Below are 19,665 nucleotides of genomic sequence, written 5' to 3'. Positions count from 1 at the left end.
CCAAAGGTAAGTTCTTTTCCCATTGAGTCTTCTAATCCGAGATACAAGACTTCAATAAATCTAAAATCACTGAATTGGCAATCTCAAATTGCCTGTCAGTCTGCAAGTGGAACGACGACGAGAACTGCAACCGCGTGCCAATGTTCTCCCAAATTGCCTTCCAAAACAAACTCATAAATGTGGGGTCTCTGTCGGAGACAATCCTCTCAGACGTGCCATGTAATCGGAAAATCATCGTGATCATTCTATTTTCTTGGGAGATCAAAAATGAAATCCATTGCAATACTTTCCCAGGGGTGGGTGGGTATGGGTAAAGGCTGTAACAATCCCTGTGCCTTATGCCTATCAAACTTGACCTTCTAGCATACCAAGCAACTGCGCAGAAACTCTTCCACCATCCTTCTTGGGTCACGGCCAAAAGAAGAATCTCTCTACCCCTTTCATGGTGGTAGCAATGCCGCGGTGACCCGTAAAATGTGGACAATGGCATTCAGTCATAACCTTATCCCTCAACGGCTGTGTAACGCACAACATAGTCTTTCTCATCAAGTAGCCTTCCCGAAGGGAGTATCCCGCTACTGTCTCCCCATCCCGTATCCGTGTGAAAATATCTGCAAAATCTGTATCTATGGCATATTGATCGACCATATCCTCGAAGCTCCTATGATGTATCGCGGAAATAGCCAGAACCAACGGTTTCCGAGACAAAGCATCTGCCACCACATTCTTCTGTCCCTGCACATGGACAATCTGGAAGTGGAACTATGACAAGATGTTCGCCCACTGCATCTGCTTTTCCGAAAGCTACTTCTGTGACAAGAAGTAGCGCAAACTTTGATGGTCTGTAAAGACAATAAAATCCGCTCCGAGTAGGTAATACCGCCACTGAGTAAGAGCATGGATAACGGCCAAAAGCTCTTTCTCATAAATCTGTGTTGTCATCTCCGGCCTAGAGAACAAACGGCTCTCGTAAGCTATGACATGGCCTTCTTGCATCAAGACCGCACCCAGACTACGACCACAAGCATCACAAAATACTTCAAATGACTTCTGCAAGTCCGGCAAAGTCACATCTGGTCCTGTAGTCAATTTCTCTTTCAATGTCCGAAAGGCAGTCACCTCTGTGGGTCCCGACGAGAAAGGTACTCCTTTCTGTGTCAAAATATGCAAAGGGGAAGCAACCTCTGCAAACTTTCGTATGAACCCCCTGTAGTACGAACACAGTCCCAAGAAGCTTCTAACTTCATGGACATTCCTCAAATCCGGCCAATCACGGATAGTCTCTATCTTGGCCGGGTCCATTTGCACTCCTGTTACTGATACAATGTGTCCCAAAAAAGTGTATCTCTGGTAGGAAAAATTCACTTTTCTTTGCATTAATCACTAACGTGTGATCTCGTAATGCTTGAAAGATTTGAAGCAGTGATCTCTGTGTTCTGCCTCATTCTTGGAGAAAACAATGATGTCGTCAAAGAAAGTGCCAACAAATAGCCTGTACTCTCAAAAAATCCTGTCCATCATCCGGTTAAATGTCGCAAGAGCATTGGTTAAGCCAAAAGGCATCACCAAAAACTCAAATAACCCAAAAGTCATCCGAAAAGCTGTCTTGTAGACATCTCCTGGCGCTATCCTGATCTGATGATATCCACTCTTCAAGTCAATCCTGCTAAAGCACGAGGATCCCTGTAACTTGTCGAGTATATCATCGATCCTAAGAATTGGAAATCTGTTCTTGATGGTGATTTCGTTGAGAGTGCTATAATCGAAGCACATTCTCCAAGATCCGTCTTTCTTCAAAAACCAACAACACTGGAGAGCAATACGGTGAAGTACTAGGCTGGACAAGACCCTTTTCCAAGAGGTCTTTCATTGGGTTCATAATCTTTTCATTCTGTACTCGGCTCACACGGTAAGGTGGCCGATTCGGTGGCGTGCTTCTGGGTATCAGATCAATGGTCTGATCTTCAGGCTCTCTGAAAAGCAATCGGCATGAGTGTGGAGAAAAATCTTGGCGTTCTTTTGATCAGGTCAAAACATATTCAACCTTTATCCAGCGTTCAGTTCTCTACCAAAAGAATGAGTAAGAAACTGAAGTTCATCAAGTACAATCTCTAAGCCCTTCATTTATCCAAGTCGCTTTCTCGGCCCGATAGTCAACCACGGCGTAGTTCTTGTGGTACCAAGGGATTCTGAGTAGAACGTCACTCGCGTGCCCTGAACACCCCTGTCATTGCAAACAAAGTTTGCCAATGCTAGGTGTAATGGCAACATCCCATCCGGGTGCCAGTTGAACTACCTCCGCTTGTGGCGTCAGTCTGTTGGGCGTAATTTCCAAATCGACCCGCCAATTCCAAGTGAAAAGAAGTTGGCCTTGGCTCCTTCAAAAGAGCTTCCTGATCCTTCACTTTGCCCCAAAAGCGGCAAAGTTTGTACTTTCATTCATTAGATTCGTTGCAAGTCCCACGCCATGTGGTACCAGTTCTGCTTTTCTATCTGCCTTTTCTGCCACATTCCTCAACTGCTCTCGAACTCTCAGACCTGTCATCGTCTTTATCATTCTGTTCTTTCTGTGCCTTATTAGGGCACTTCGCGGAGATATGTCCATGTTCCCCGCATCCAAAGCACTTCCCCTCTCCGATGAAGCGAGCTCTCTCCTCAGGAGTAAGCTTGGGTCGTGCATCTTTTTTTCTTTGGGTTGCTCTTTTTCTTTCTACTTTCATTCCCAGAAGTCTGTTCGGCTCGTTGTGTCATGGCCTTATCTGTGGGGTGGGTCAAACTGCCAGAGTGAATGGCAAAGCCCCGCTTCGCATGACTCATCAACTCCTAAATAGAAGTTGACTTCTGTTCCAAGCAGTGATCTCGGATCTCTGTAGGTAGACCCAAGGTAAACCGCTCAATCTGTTCTCTGAACGAGATCTTCTTGAATGAAGAGGCGGGTAGAAAAGAGCTCCAGAATCTTTCACAATAAGCATTGATTGTGTCTTTCTTGGTCATCCGAAGATGGTTCCAAGCAGCTCGTATATCTCGTTCAAACTCTTGCGTCAACCAAGAAGAAATAAAAAGCCTCTTAAATTTCAGTCATGTAACTGGCACAGTCCTGTTTAAAAGAAGCGTGGACCACCAAGTACGAGCATTCCCCTTAAGGTAAGAGGTAGCCTCCCGCGAAAGCGATGTCAAACTGCTGTATAAAAGACAAAGCCTTTGAAGCATCTGAGTATCCTGAAAAGTATCAAACTTGATCGAGTGGCCACCTTCCTTAAACTCTCGGACTTTCTTGCTTTTATCTTCGAGAAAGTCATACTCGTTGGCTTTGTAAAAATTCTTCTTGTTCGCATAAAACTTTCCATCATCGGAATCTGAGCTGTCTGTAGACGAGTCCATAGTAGAACTGTCAGTCTCTGCGCGAGATTTAGCCTTCTTTGCCTTTTTCTTGCCCTTTCCGAAGCTTTGTTTCTTGCCTCGCTTTTTGCTTTTCTTGTCTTCTTTGCTCGAGTCTGAAGAGCTAGAAGAACTGTCAGAAGAAGAAGAAGAAGAACTGGGTAGGTCTTCAAACTTGACGCGCTTCTTCAATGTCTTTGCCTTGTCAAATGTCGACCGACGACCCAAATATCCCGGGAAGTCAGTGCCTTTCTTCTGCTTTTTGCCGTGCTTTTCTCTCTATCTCTCCGTCTCATACACTTGCATGCACAGTGTCCATTCACCTTGTTTGTGATCATAGCATTCTCTCATTAAGAACGGAAGGCACTACCTTCCATAAGAACTAAAAGGAGCCTTGAGGTCGCACAAGAACCACAAGAAAAATTTTTTTGCTTGTTGAGGTCGCACAAACCCAAGTTCGCTTGGGCGTGTCGATTCCTAATCGTGTTTTGTTGAAGAGTGACAGGAATCCCAAGAAAGAAGGGCTTGTCCAGCCTCCCCTTGTGTCTCTTTTCACTCATTGAGAGCGGACCGTGCACTTAGCGGCCGGCCAATCGACGTGAGGTGGCAAAAAGCAACCTTGGTGTGAGCGCAAGGCCGCCAAGGGGTGCGCCCGCGGAAAGAAGTAGAACTCGGGTGAAGAGAAGATCCTTCTCAAACGCGGTTTGCAAGCGAAAGAAAACCTCAAGAACCTCAAGAACTCAAGAACCTCAAGAACCAAGACCCGCAAGAACCCAAGTTCCTCGTGAACTTAAGAACCCACAAGAACCCACGATTGCAGAATGGTCATCACTCGAAGCGGAATGGATACTTCGCTTGGAGGTGATGAGCATGAGAGAGGCGAAGAAGAATTTGCCCCACCAAGAGGTTTTTCCGACCCTCCCCCCCTTTCCCATCTACGACCAAGATTGCACTAACTCCTATGGAGGAGTTGGAGCTGATGTTTATGGAAAGATAGTTAGAACGCGAAGAAAGAAAAGCAGAAAGAGAAGCAAAAAGAAAGGCCTACGAAGAACGAAGGGCAGCCATAGAGCGTGAGCACGAGCAAGCACGCTTGGAAGCCAAAGAACGACAAGCCAAATTGGATCGTGAGCGCGCAGAAAGACAAGCAGAGAACAAAGCAAGACAAGCAGAATTTGATCGCGGGATCAAAGCAAGAAGGAAAGAGTTCTTGCGACTCTTTTCTCAAACTCAGGCACAGATGCAAGAGATTCGGGAAAAGGACTCTCTCAGTCTCTTCTTCTCCAAAGCATGATACATAGGATTTGCATGATTGTGTGAAGCATGATGATGACAATGTTTGAATGACAATGATTTGCATGATGATTTGGTTGATAAAGACAAGCATGATGATTTGCATGATCGAGATGTGATTTCTCACAAGCATGATGATTTGCATGATCAAGATGTGATTTCTCACAAACATGATGAGTTGCATGAAGATGATGTGATTGTTCACAAGGATGATATGTTAGTGGATGCTTTTTCTAGCGAAGCTAACCTCGTTGTAGATTCGCTCAATCACGAAGAACCGATCTTGGCTTTCGAGTCGAGGTCCAAAGAACCCCCACAGGACGATTCGATCATTCAAGAAGAATCGATCTTGGCTCTCGAGCCTAGGTCCAAAGAACCCTCACAAGAAATATTATGTGTTCACATGATTGATACGCACGCATTGTTCAAGTGTTTTATTCGTGATCGTTTCCTATATTTTAGTCAGCGTCGTTATGTGATCCCTTTTCCTAAGCATGACATATTGTATGTTGAGCACGTTTCTCTCATGGATGAGCACGAATGTATGCGGACTTTTCATGAAAAGCTGAAAAGTATGCATTCAAGGAAGTCACATTCCATGTCTCTTCCTTGGCATGACACATTCGTAGAACGAGCACATGAAAGTATGAGCACCAAGCATGGGCATTCCCGTTGTGAATTGCCACATTTGATTGCTTTAGATCAAAAGAGAAAGATTCGATCTCATTGTTTGCGTGTGTGTGGTGAACGGTTTGGCACTCCGTCTATTTGTCCATCTACATTGCATGCACAGTCTGAGGAAGACAAGATTTTTTCCACTCACTTTACATGGCATAGGTATGTTCATGGTTTTGTGTTGGAAGTGGTTTCAAGAATTTTCAGCCGTGGAGATTCTTGAAGAAGAAAGAAGCATGACTCTTGAAGCATCGAAGGAGCCACAAAAGACTTTGTGTCGCTTTCGGCGCGGCCCAAAAAAGCAAGCATTGCAGACCTTTATGAAGTTCAAGTACCGCACGACCCACACATCAGAGTGGACTGGCGAAGAGTCCCTTCCAAGATTCCGGATGCTATTAGAGATCTCCCTCGACGCCATACAGTTCGGTACCAGTACCTCACTTTGAAAAGGAGGGGATGTCACGTGACACATCCAATCCTGTGTGTCCGTGGACAAGCTACAGCATGATCAGGGTTCAGTCAATCCAGTCAATCTAGATTAGAAGTGATCTGGCACTTTTGTGAGTCTATTCGTAGACCGTGCATGCCCAGTCACTTGGTATAGATGCATATCCTTTGGTTGCACACAGCATGATCATCAGTATTCCCTTCAAAATCCATCAGATTCAGTTAGGGGAATTTTCCAGTGCATTTAGCCTATTTTCCCTATTTTTGGTATTTTTCACTTATTATTTTTAAGTGACTTCCCAACAAAAGTAGGTAGGGCAATTTTGCTAAGTTAATATATAAGCAAACCCAAGTTAGCACTAAATGGCAGAAGAGGCAGCAGGAGCACATGCTCAACAGGCACCTTCTCAACAAGAATCCATCAACCTAGCGTTTTTGGACATCCCCAGCAGTACCCCCAGATCCCTGGCGTTTTTCAGCCCTTGCATCATCGCCATCAGCAAATACCTAGCCCTAGCGTTTTGGGTTTCCCATCAACCCTTGTGTTTTTGCATCCCTTCAGCACCTTCACAATCCCTTGGCGTTTTCAGCCATGATCGCCAGCAACAAATCCAGAACAGCCTAGCATTTTTGCTAACGACAGCAGGCAGCCCAGCATTTTGGTTTTCAGCCTGATTTGGAGCAAATGTACAACGTTTTCAGCAGGCCTTAGAAGCAGACAGTTCAGCCCTAGTTGGTTGCAGATATCCCCCATTTGCAGCCATTGAAAACGCAGCCAAAACAGTCATTTTCAGCCACCGAAACAGCCCCGAAATTCAGCAGATAGAAGACCGCAGATTTCAGCCCTAAAGTCATCGTCGTCATCACCGTCGTCGTCATCGACATAGTCCCAAGTTGCATCAGTCCATTGCATCCACATTGTACCACTTGTGCAATCAATAGTAGACCACTCTCGCCGACGAGAGTGGGACCTTCGGAGGAGGGTTTTACAACGTCTCTGGTGTCATATCTCTCTTCTCTCTCTATCTCTCAGTCTCATACACTTGCACGCACAGTGTCCATTCACCTTGTTTGTGATCATAGCATTCTCTCATTAAGAACGGAAGGCTCTACCTTCCATAAGAACTAAAAGGAACCTTGAGCACAATCCGGAGCACTCATCTTGAGCAAAGCGCAAACAATCATTCCGCTGCACCTAACATTTAGGGATCAGATTTCCCGTAGAAGAGAAATCGGCAGTGCTCTGATACCACTGTAACAGACTTGGACACTCCAAATCAGAATCTACCGCGACACCATCAAAAAACCACTTCAAAACAGTTCACAGTTCACAATTTATTCGACACCGACCTCCGAAGTTCCGTGCCTAGAGATATTGGCCCCAAAGACTGGCGCCCCTTTCGATATTTCTTTTTGTATTAATCTGAGTTCAAAGTACAAGAGTGCGGGTAGGCGCTCACACTCAGACTCTGCGTCCAGATGCTCTGAGTTTTAAGGCCCTGCTTTCTTATTTAAAGAAAAAAAGGGTTGCCAAAAGCAGAGCCCCGAAAAGCTGAAAATCAAAAGCCTTCTAAAAGCATCAAGGCTCTCTCTCTCTCTCTCTCTCTCTCTCTCTCTCTCTCTCTCTCTCTCTCTCTCTCTCTCTCTCTCTCTCTTGCTTTTATAAAAATAAAGCAAAGGAATTCTCTCTCTTTCTCAACTTGCGTAGAAAAAGCAAGTCCAACAATGCAGCCAGAAAAGCAACCAATTCCATACGCTTTTCTGCCACGTCAGCAGGGCTGTACGGATTTCCGTGAATGGCATCGCAAATTGCGGAGGCTGCCACATCAGCATTTTCTCTGCACGTGGGACTGTTTTCAACAGTACAATCACCATCTCAGCCCGCCACAGAGGTGTGTGTGTGTGCACTGGGCAGCCACGTCATCATTTGTGACAGAACTCCGTCGTGCCATGTTAACTCTCCTCTCTATTCAAGATCAGTGATTTTGCAATTTCTATGTGTGTTGCTATTGATTTCTTGCTTGGAGTGTCCAAGCCTATAACAATAGTATCACAACTCAGAACAATTCTTCTTCTACGGAGGTTCCGATCCTTTCTGTAGCACACATGGGTTCTCGCAGAGAATCTGACAGGAACAATACCCCTCCGACTCTTGGTCGCCGTGGAGGTGAAGAAAAGTTGAGTCCCAGCGTGGGAACACAAGGAACCAACGGAGATTTGACATATTTTCAGCGGAAAATCTCGACAGAGTGGAGCACAAATGTCAATTGTAGGTTGGCATGTGTGAAAAGATTAATCAAGTACTCCAAAGACCCAAAATATGTGAATCACTTAAAGAATTACCCGCTTAATGAGATTGACTCGAGATGGCCAGAGGCCACCAATTCTCCTCTCAAGACGATAAGAGGCGGTCCAGTGCAAAAAAGCAAGAGGCCGCCAATTCTCCTCTCAAGACGATAAGAGGCGGTCCAGTGCAAAAAAGCAGAAACTGTACTCGCAGAAAGAGTTAGACAAAGCTCTTAAAAAGAAGAGAAATCGATTGATTTTTAAAAGGCTTGAAGCTCTCGGAACAAGAAGAAATCAGCGGATTTCCACGGTTATTTGGGCCGGAAATCGACTTTCGAGGTGGTATGCAAACCCAAGAAGCGTATTCGTTTCGAGGATGACCCAAAGTTTTCTTCGTCTTATAGAGTTCCGACAGTCTGATAGTCTGTCGTCATCTAGTTCCAGATAAAGCGAAAGAATTGAAAAAAATGACAAAAAAGCGAGAAATGCAGATTTTTGAAAAACTCTAGAAGGCACATGGAGCCATCTAGCAGTTTAGAGGAGGAGACTCCATCCTCTGTTGACAGTTTAGACAATGAGCCAAAAACAAGAAGACTAAGGAGTTCAAGGATGGGTCAAGCAAGACTGTGACAAACACTAACTTTATTTGTTGGTTTCCTTTCCTTGATTTTTATTTAATTCTTGGGACCCTCTTTTTGAAATCACAAATGCCCACACATTGCATGGCCAATGTGAAACAGTCATTTGCCGAGAGTTTCACCCCCCTTAGTCAAGGCGAGGCAGCCACGAGATGGTTGGGGCGATCGGCACTAAAATTTGAGTCTGGAGTACCAGCTTGTACTGTGTTGATGCAATATAAAGAAATACAGAAAGGGACTCCAAGGTTTGGGGCCAATACTCTCGAAGGTGGAATTTCGCCACTCCGTGTCGCGTGTCATCTCTCTCTCTCAGTTCAGTTCTTAATGCAGTGCTAAAAGTCTATTCACTCTATTCTTTTCTATTGGCACGTGGTTGCCCCTCTTGTGACAGTGGTATCATAGCATCAGGCGTGTGCTTTTCTGGAAGCATACCGGTCCTACCAAACAACAACACAGCAAGATAGCAATTCCAAAGTTCATTGGAAATTTTGGCTTCGTGCAAGGCTCACACACACACAACTTCTTGCGAAGCAGGCTGATAATGTGGCAGATTTCTGAAAATCACCTTGGCTGATGACGTGGAAGAACTGCACGGATTTCAGCTTTTCATGTTGGCGGTGCAGACGTGGCAAGACTGTACGGATTTCTGTAAATTGCAGTGGCAGCTTTTTGGCTTTGCTTTTCGACCAGATGCTTTTGAGTTTGAAGGCTTTTCAGTGTAATTGCTTTTTAGGCCAAGGGCCTTTAAACATGAGATTAGGGCTCATTCTCTGGCATGGTTCCTAGAGGAGGTGCAGAGTCTAGAGGACCGGCTTGTACTGCGTTGATGCAATATATAGAAATACCGAAAGCGGCACCAAGGTTTGGGGCCAATACTCTCGGGGGTGGAATTCCGCCACTTCGTGTCGCGTGTCGTCTCTCTCTCTCAGTTCAATTGTTAATGAAGTGCTAAAAGTCTGTTCAGTCAGTTCTTTTCTATTGGCACGTGGTGTCTGTCTTATGACAGTGGTATTAGAGTATCAGGCGTGTGCTTTTCTGAAAGCATACCAATCCTACCAAAGAGCAGCCACAGCAAGCTCGCACTTCCAAAGTTCATTGGAAATTTTGGCTTTGAGCAGGGCTCACACACACACACACACAAGAACTTCTTGCGAAGCAAGCTGATGACGTGGTAGATTTCTGAAAATCACCTTGGCTAATGACGTGGCAGAACTGTACGGATTTCAGCTTTTACGTTGGCATTGCTGACGTGGCAAGACTGTACGGACTTCCGTAAATTGCGCTGGCAGCTTTTTGGCTTTGCTTTTGGACCAAATGCTTTTGAGTTTGAAGGCTTTTCACTGTAATTGCTTTTTAGGCCAAGGGTCTTTAAATATGCGGTCAGGGCTCATTCTCTGGCATGCTTTCTGAAGGAGGTGCAGAGTCTGGAAGACCTGCTTGTACTGTGTTGATGCAATATAAAGAAATACCGAAAGGGGCGCCAAGCTTTGGGGCCAATACTCTCGGGGGTAGAATTATGCCACTCCGTGTCGCGTGTCGTCTCTCTCTCAGTTCAGTTGTTAATGAAGTGCTAAAAATACGTACTCTTGTAAAAAAACCGCAAAGTACTAAATTTTCTAGGACATTTTCAATAAAAAACAAGAGAGAAGGCAGCAACTTATAGACATTCAAAGACACGTTTTACAAGACAACCATATACTGTGTAACTATTGCAAGAGATTTGGATTTTTATTTTAAATCAACATTGTACAGGCTTCCCACACCTCCCCCCCCCCCAAAAAAAGCGTACGGATCGTTCCGTACGGTACGGATCCGTACATAACGTCCATATGGTACGGAACGGATCAGTACGTACGTTTTGATCCAACCTTGACACGTACAAGAACTTGCGAAGCAGGCTGATGACGTGGTAGATTTGCGAAAATCGCGCTGGCTAATGACGTGGCAGAACTGTACAGATTTCAGCTTCACGCTGGCGGTGCTGACATGACAGGACTGTACGGGTTTCTGTAAATTGCACTGGCAGCTTTTTGGCTTTGCTTTTGGACCAGATGCTTTTGAATTTGAAGGCTTTTCACTGTAATTTCTTTTTAGGCCAAGGGCCTTTAAATATGAGGTTAGGGCTCATTCTTCGGCATGCTTCCTGGAGGAGGTGCAGAGTCTGGAGTATCAGCTTGTACTGCGTTGATGCAATATAAAGAAATACCAAAAGGGGCGCCAAGGTTTGGGGCCAATACTCTCGGGGGTGGAATTCCGCCACTCCATGTCACGTGTCGTCTCTCTCTCTCTCAGTTCAGTTGTTAATGAAGTGCTAAAAGTCTGTTCAGTCTGTTCTTTTCTATTAGCACGTGGTGTCCGTCTTGTGACAGTGGTATCAGAGCTTCAGGCGTGTGCTTTTCTGAAAGCATACCGGTCCTACCAAAGAGGAGACACAGCAAGATCGCACTTCCTAAGTTCATTGGAAATTTTGGCTTCGTGCAGGGCTCACACACACACACAAGAACTTGCGAAGCAGGCTGATGACGTGGTAGATTTGCGAAAATCGCGCTGGCTAATGACGTGGCAGAACTGTACAGATTTCAGCTTCACGCTGGCGGTGCTGACATGACAGGACTGTACGGGTTTCTGTAAATTGCACTGGCAGCTTTTTGGCTTTGCTTTTGGACCAGATGCTTTTGAATTTGAAGGCTTTTCACTGTAATTGCTTTTTAGGCCAAGGGCCTTTAAATATGAGGTTAGGGCTCATTCTCTGGCATGCTTCCTAGAGGAGTTGCAAAGTCTGGAGTACCGGCTTGTAATGTGTTGATGAAATATAAAGAAATACCGAAAGGGTCACCAAGGTTTGGGGCCAATACTCTCGAGGGTGGAATTCCGCCACTTCGTGTCGCGTGTCGTCTCTCTCTCTCAATTTAGTTGTTAATGAAGTGCTAAAAGTTTGTTCAGTCTGTTCTTTTCTATTGGCACGTGGTGCCCGTCTTGTGACAGGCTTATTCTCTGGCATGCTTCCTGGAGAAGGTGCAGAGTCTAGAGTACCGACTTGTATTGTGTTGATGCAATATAAAGAAATACCAAAAGGGGCGCCAAGGTTTTGGGCCAATACTCTCTGGGGTGGAATTCCGCCACTCCGTGTCGCGTGTCGACTCTCTCTCTCAGTTCAATTATTATTAAAATGCTAAAAGTCTGTTCAATCAGTTCTTTTCTATTGGCACGTGGTGCGCATCTTGTGATAATCAGAGCATCGGGCATGTGCTTTTCTGAAAGCATACCGGTCCTACAAAAGAGGAGATAGAGCAAACCAGAGACTACTGGAATTTTATTTCAAGTATCTTCGGGTCTTGACCCCGGACTTATTAGCTACTCCCACCCTTACTTCATCGCGCATCGAGCGCGCTCCCATCTTCTTCGCTCTATTTAATAGGGCATAAATTCATAAAGAACCCAAGACATGGCGTTCATGGATTCAGCAAAATATTTGCAGTTTCTTCTCGATGAGCTTCACGACATTCTTTCGCGGCATCCTCAGCAGAATCTTCCGATGCTACAAAGTTTTCAACAATTTTTTAATATGTTACCTGCCTTTGGACTAGATGCTTTAGAGTTTGAAGGCTTTTCATGTAAACTGCTTTTAATGGCCAGGACCTTTAAATATGAGGCTAGGGCTCATTCTCTGGCACGCTTCAGTGAGAAGGTGCAATGCGTGGAGTACCGGCTTGTACTGTGTTGATGCAATATAAAGAAATACCGAAAGGAGCGCCAAGGTTTGGGGCCAATACCTCTTTCCCTTCTTCTTTGTTGGTGCCTCAGAAGTCCCAGTGCCAGCATTGTCCTTCTGGATAAGTCTGTAAATGGCCTCCTGCTCAAGCTAATCCCGCCTTTTTGTGCTTATCTCAAATTCATAAGGCGTGAGGGCGTTGTAAGTTTTGGTGTCAGGATCATAAAGACTGCGTTTGCCCTTAGTGAGACTAGTTTATGACAATGCAAGGCTGATTTGCTTGAGCCTTCAGCCTCGCCTCAAAGATCTTGGGTGGAATTCCGCCACTCCTTGTCGCCTGTGCTCTCTCTCTTTCAATTCAGTTGTTATTGAAGTGCTAAAAGTCTATTCAGTCTGTTCTTTTCTATTGGCACGTGGTGCCCGTCTTGTGACACGCTACACTCAAAAGAGACATAGTGGACACTTGGCAACACCAGAAGCTGCAGAAGACTTCCCACTGCCACCTCAGCAAAGAATTGGCGCAAAAAGTCATTTAGGGCTGCCTATCTCTCTCACTGTGACTTACAGTGTGTGTGTGTGTGAGCAATTGGTGCAGGTGTTGAAGCTTTAATGGAAAGCTTTGCTTCTCCCTTGCACTATGTAGCGCAATGATTCTGCTCTCGTGCACCTCTCTCCCCTAATGAACACAGAAACGTGATGCCCCACTCGAGGCTTTTCATTTGTATGTACAATTGTGTGGGTTCATGCACGATTGCCGAGGCAAGAGCCTCTTGCACAGGTACTGGATTAGCTAGTTGCTAATCCCTCGCAGGTACAGGTGAATTCGGAGAGATTTCACACGAGAAATCTCATCCGATTCAAAGGGCAAGTAGCCCTGCACGTGCGGGAGCTCAAGGACTTGCTACGAGTGCGACCGGCTCGCGAAACGGAGACCAAAACAGAGAAATACAGCCTGCTGTGTATTTTTGCAGGTTTAGGATTTAGGTCCTAAACGGTCCCTAATACCCCCAGGAGGTCCGGGGAAGTGAGGGGACTGCTGTGCGCTTGATCTGGCGCATTTACAGGGCAGAAAACAGAGAAATCAACGTGCTGCAGATTTTCACCAAGCCTTTTGGCATTGCTTTTGGACCAGATACTTTTGAATTTAAAGGCTTTCCACGGTAACTGCTTTTCAAGCCAAGGGCCTTCAAATATGAGGCCATGGGCTCATTCTATGGCATGCTTCCTAGAGAAGGTGCAAAGTTTGGAGTACTGGCTTGTACTATGTTGATGCAATATAAAGAAATACCGAAAGGGGCGCCAAGGTTTGGGGCCAATACTCTCTGGGGTGGACTTCCGCCACTTCGTGTCGCGTGTCCTCTCTCTCTCTCTCTCTCTCTCTCTCTCTCTCTCTCTCTCTCTCACAGTTCAGTTGTTATTGAAGTGCTAAAAGTCTGTTCAGTCTGTTCTTTTTTATTGGCACGTGATGCCCGTCTTGTGACAGTGTCCGTATGCGTGCGATGGATTTTATTACAGATCTCTCTAAGACTTAGACTGGAAATGATGCAATTTGGACCATTGTGAACAGATTTAGCAAGCAAGCTCACTTTATTCCAATCAAAAAAAAGATCAAAGCAGATCTTATAGCTTGGGTTTTTCTAACACATCTTTTCAAGCATCATGAGATTCCCAAGTCTATTGTGAGTGATCGAGATCCTCGCATGACAGGAAATTTTTGGTGTGCCTTGTTTAATAGCCTCGGTACGAAGTTATATTTTTCTTCTGCATATCATCCTCAAACGGATCGGCAAAGTGAGATTGCTAATTCCACAGTATTAGATATGTTGAAATCCTATTATCGACGAAAAGACAATCTATCTAGGAAAAATATTTGCCTGTTGTCGAGTACGCATATAAGAACACCATACATTTGTCTACGAGGAAAGGACCTTCTGAGCTCTGTATGGTAAGCCTTTGCTTCGACCAATCCTTTTAACTAAGGATGAGATAATTGCAACGGATGAGTTTGTCCAAGATATGGACATGGCCTATGGGCAAGTTAATATTACGCTCTTAGAAAAAACATAAGAAAGTTGCAGACAAGCACAAAAGGAATTTGAACTTAACAGTCAGTCAATTGGTCTTACTCAAGTTTGAGAAGGCAAGACTAAAGAAACAAGCAACTCATAAGAAAAAAGTGGTAAAACTTTCCAATCGTTACTACTATGGGCTGTTCAAGATAATTGACCAAGTGAGCGATCTGACATTCCGATAAGAGCTACCGCCTAATTGGAGGATCTATAGTGCTTTCCATATTTGTTTACTCCAGCTACATGTGGGCCCACCTCCAAGTAATCCTATTGCTAAGCAACCCCCTAAGGTTGAAGAAACAAAAGAGATACTCCAACTGGAGCAGATTATTCATCATCGGGAGCGGCCAAAAGTCCAATAAGATTACACGAAAGTATTTGGTAACGTTCAAGAACTATTCTACTTTGGATGCTCAGTGGATGATCGAGCAGGAATTAACACCTTATACCGAGATTCTTAAAGGATATGTACAAGCACTACAGTTGAAGACAATTGTTTAGAAGCCACACGAATGTTGCTAAATTGACTATTTTCATATTTCTTCTGAGTGATTTCTATTTAATGAAATGAGAATATTTAAATATGTGCACTTGAACTGTTAAGTTAAGATCTGTAGATCTACAAGAACTGATAAAAGACATCAAGAAAATCTTTGATGTGTCATACGATGGGTGACATTAAGCATCGTGAAAAGAGTTGCTCCATAAGTTTGGTGGGAGAGAGCGGGAAACAAATATCCCTGATGCGTCACAAGATGGGTGACGAGAGCATCAAAATTTCAAATAGGGAATACTCTGTTGATCTAAGAGGAAATCCGAGCTGGGTTAGAATTACGCGTAAAGATGCAAGCACATGGATAAAGATGGGTTTTGAGAAGCTTTGGTTAAAAATCAGAAAGCTTTTAAGTGCTTTCCAGGAAAACAAATACTTTTCCGTGGAAATCTATGTTTGCATTGCATTTGTGCATGAGGATGCATCCAGGGAAGCCTGGGGAGTGTTTTGCAAGCATCAACAAGTTTTTATCGAGTTTTTGAACACGTTCACACTTTTGTAATAAGTGGCCGGCTGCCCACTTATTAAAAATAACCAAGGAAAAAGAGGAGCCCCCTTTCTAGCTCAAAACAGCGATCCATCATCCCTCTCTTCTCTCTCTAGAAAAAATGCCGCCAACACTCTCTCTCTCCAGCTATTCTAGCACCCCTTGTTCTTTCTATTGATAGGAGAAAAGAATCGACCAGCGCTAGGAGGAGCGCTCTGCCGCTTTGAATCTGCAAGTACTCGCGACAAGTTGGAGTTCAGAGGTTGCTTTACTGTCACGAGGACGTGGCAGCTATTAACTATGTCACGAGGACGTGGCAGCTATTAACTATGTCACGAGGACGCGGCAACTACTAACCTTAGTTGTTGGTTTCTTTCCAATGATTTTTGTTTTATTTTTGAGACCCTCTTTTTGAAGTAGCAAACAGTCAAACATTGTATGGCCAATGTGAACGGTAGTTTCACCCGCAAATGGGAAGTGGTCGGCACTGGAATTCGTATAGTAAGAGGATATCTAGGCTCAGAGCAAGATCATATAGGTCCCCCCGTCGCACTTAGCAAGTTGGTGGATATTAAGAAGTGAACTCGATAAAGGCACAAAGTCAAGGTGGGACTACCAACAGAAAGTATCCAACAGTTGGGCCACATTGCCGGTCCCAATGAGGATAGATGGTCAGATGACCAGTGGAAGCCCAACGGAATCATTTCCTAAAATTTAGGGAACTACTATTTTGGGCCGTGAAATGTGTTCGCATCATTACCTCCGTATGACTAGGGGAACATTACAACTCTGCCGTGAAGTCAACTGGGCAACCAATCGGGAGATTTTTAAGCGGCAAACCCGAAACAGGAAAATGCTTGTAAATGCGCCAAGTGGATTCTCATGGACTTGCCTCTTACAGAAAAATGGGCACTGAATTTTATGCTGGGAGAGGCCTCATTTTGATTTTTGTCACAGGTTAAGAGCTATGGAGTGCTTTCTTTCCCTCTCATGTACAGTGTGGTGCTACATCACATAACTGCACGTAGGGGAGAGGGAGCAGTGTGTAGCGTGCAGGGCATCACTCCTCCCACAAGAGGGCCCTTCATTTGACTGATGTACAACTGTGTGGGTTCATGCTTTTGTGCTAAGGCAAGAGCCTCCTTGAGCAGGAACAGGGGTAGCTAGCTGCTACTCCAAAGCAGGCACCGGTGAGGGTCATAACCTCACCGTACAGGTGCAAATTCAGTGCCATACGGACGACAGAACCCTTGGAATCGTGCCCCACTGGCAAAGGACAGCTAGGGGACTATTTGGGGCTCAAAACAGGGCAAAAACCAATAAATGTAGCGAGCTGAATTTACTGTTTTTGGGCTGGAATCAGAGGGTATACATCAGTGGAAGTGAGTTGTAGCAGGGAAATTGGTTTCGCGCAAGTTTTGGGGCTGTTATGCTACTAAAATTTGGCCAAAACATATGGTATCTAGCGAGATACAGGTGAAGGATTCCCAGGACTCTTCTTTGTAATCTACCCTACTAAAGAATAAAGAAATACCGAAAGGGGCGCCAATTTTGGGACCTACAAGTTGTCGGCGTCAGCTCAGGGCATTCTAGCTTCCGAGCCGTGTGTGTATTTAAGTGTTAATTCCCGTCGCAGGTTTCTTTTGCACGTTCTCTCTGTGTGTGTCTAAAGTAAAGAATTTCGGGTGAAAGCCAAAGCCTACCGCCCCACGGGCCGGATTCATTTACCATACTAGGAGCGACAGGTAAAGTTTGTGCATATGCTCTACGATTCTTGCTATCATGTTTGTGTTTTTGGGAGTACTCCATCTCAGAGAAGCAGCAAAGAGGCTTCGGCCTATGCTCGGGGATTCCAAAAACGGAATCCGAGACGATGTGCAGGCCTTCAACGCTCTGAGTATAGACCGAAACGTATTTGAGTCGAGAGCTAGTCTCTCCGCTTTCCCTAATGAAAAGGAAACAAACATCGAGTCTAAGATCTATAACGAAGGAGTTACTCGCGTTCTTGTGCTTGTTAAAAGATTCTCTTAAGGGGGGGTAGCCTACCTTCTGATCCCCAATACTGTGTCAATCTTCTCTCTTCTCTCTTCTCTCTTCTCTCTTTTGGTCAAATTCTATTTATTTTCTGCTAATAAATTGCCCGTGTGCGCTCCCGTTTGTGACAAGTAGCACAGTCTGTGGTCTCAAGTTGAGCAGGCTACTAGAAATGTCTTGTACTTGGGTCTTTGCAAGATATATTCGTCATGAGATACTAGAGGATTATCATCATAGTGTATCAGTGTATATTAAAGAGCCAGGTTTTGGATAATTGGGCGGATCAAAGATTTCATGAGATATCTCATACAAACTAAGTAGTAAAATGGGGAAAATTTAATATATTATGCATTCTGCACGCCATAAAAATTGTCTTATATCCGCTCTCTATCCCTCATGTCTATATCACAAGGACTTTTATCCCCTTGTAATGACAGACACGGAATGTACCTTGCTACCTAGGCTGGTGTTTAGCCTTACTGGAAACATAAGAAATTGCACATATCTAACTCCTATCATCGCAATTGGTTGGCAGTATTCATGGGGTGTCAATCACCACTCCAAATGCCTAGCACAAAAGCAGCCAACACCTCTAGGTCCCATCTTTCACAAACCTCGTAGAAATATGGATCGGGAACAAGAAGGCCAAGAGAGGGCAAACAGGAACATGGGACCTTAGGGAAAAGGGGAGGGAAGGAGAGGGGTGAATAGTTAGGGAAGAAAAAAAAACATGAAGGGTCCATTGAGGAGCTATGCTTTAATGGCCGCAAGGCCCCACCAAAATGCCCAAAATGAAAGACGCATTACTTGCTTAACCTTCAATAAACCTTTTATTGGCCACTTTCTAATCTTGAAGCGAGCCTTTCTAGAATAATACCAAAATGGACCCAGATTCCCAAAAGAGATACACATCCATGCTACTGCACACAACACAAAGAAAGGAAACAAACCAAAATAAAAACAAATCCAGCACAGTTTTTTGCTCGACAAGCATCAACACTATTACCTGTACCATTGGTCCAAACGGACATTATTATCTTCACCAGAGAAGTGTTACCTTGATCAACCATGTAAAACAACAAAAGAACTTTGCCCTTTTCGAATGATTATGCAAAGACCTAAGCTCTCTCTCTCTCTCTCTCTCTCCCTCTCTCTCTCTCTCTCTCACCTTTCTTGGCCGGCAGTATCCCAGATCTGTGCTTTGATGGTCTTGCCATCGACATTGATGGTGCGGGTAGCAAACTCGACGCCGATGGTGGACCTGGACTCTAGGGCGAACTCATTGCGAGAGAAGCGCGATAGCAGGTTGGACTTGCCTACACCGGAGTCACCTGTTAGAACCACCTTGAAGAGGTAATCATAGTCGTCATCAGGTCTGTAGGCCATCGCCACACTCAAACTGGGAGTCTGCTAGGCTAGGACCTAAGAAGAAGCCATGCAAAATTTGAACGTTGAACACCTTAGAGAGAGAGAGAGAGGGGAAGTTTTAAAGTCCCGACTCCTTTATCCAACGGTGAACCATGGAGGTCACCACCCTGCACTTTTCGGCGACCAAATGCGGAGCAGTGTTTGATCTCACAACCCCACCCCAAGACTGCGAATTTACTGTATTCGCAGGATCGCTCCACTTGCACAGCACCGCAATTCGAACTCGCTCTTAAGGTGTCGACTCTCACCCTAGGGATGAGGGTTCAAATCTGCAGCACAAGGAGGTGGGCTGTCCTAAGATAAGATGCAGCATCACGAGATTTCATCGAACAATGGCCTTGATCATGCGATGCAGCCCCTTTCACTTGGGATTGTATGCCCAACACCCCATGGCATATGAAGATGACGGTTGCCATGTGGCCGAGAAGAGAGAAGTAAGAGAAGGGACAACTTTGGAGGTAGGGCCCAGGTCATCCTCAACACTATTAGCACGGGACTTAATTGAACCCTGAGGGGTGGGATTGACAACATAGAACTGGGGCACAATTCCTATGACATCATGATCCATTCAATGGTTCTAAGTTACTTTTTAAATTTGAGTTTACTTTTGCCTAGAATAGCTTACTTTATAATGAAGTGAAGTGGGAAGGGAAGCAATGAAACCT

General features: G+C 44.8%; 1 protein-coding gene and 1 pseudogene across 1 annotated transcript in view; one reads left to right on the top strand and one right to left on the bottom strand.

Moving 5' to 3' along the window:
• LOC147455567 (peptidyl-prolyl cis-trans isomerase CYP40 pseudogene) overlaps positions 1-14,999 on the top strand; it is a 36,497-nt pseudogene extending 21,498 nt beyond the window's left edge.
• Positions 1-19,347, bottom strand: part of LOC147455566 (ras-related protein RABA1f-like) — a 44,743-nt gene extending 25,396 nt beyond the window's left edge. Inside the window, exon 1 of the mRNA XM_086514322.1 lies at positions 18,741-19,347. Coding sequence (XP_086370448.1) covers positions 18,741-18,958 — 218 coding nt within the window. The 5' untranslated portion in view covers positions 18,959-19,347. The remainder of the gene's footprint in view (positions 1-18,740) is intronic.
• Positions 19,348-19,665: the final 318 nt, after the last annotated feature.

This window comes from Adiantum capillus-veneris, chromosome 6, assembly GCF_014529385.1.
Source record: "Adiantum capillus-veneris isolate H3 chromosome 6, ASM1452938v2, whole genome shotgun sequence".
NCBI classification, from domain to species: Eukaryota; Viridiplantae; Streptophyta; class Polypodiopsida; order Polypodiales; family Pteridaceae; genus Adiantum; species Adiantum capillus-veneris.
This window is presented reverse-complemented; position numbering and strand designations above follow the sequence as displayed.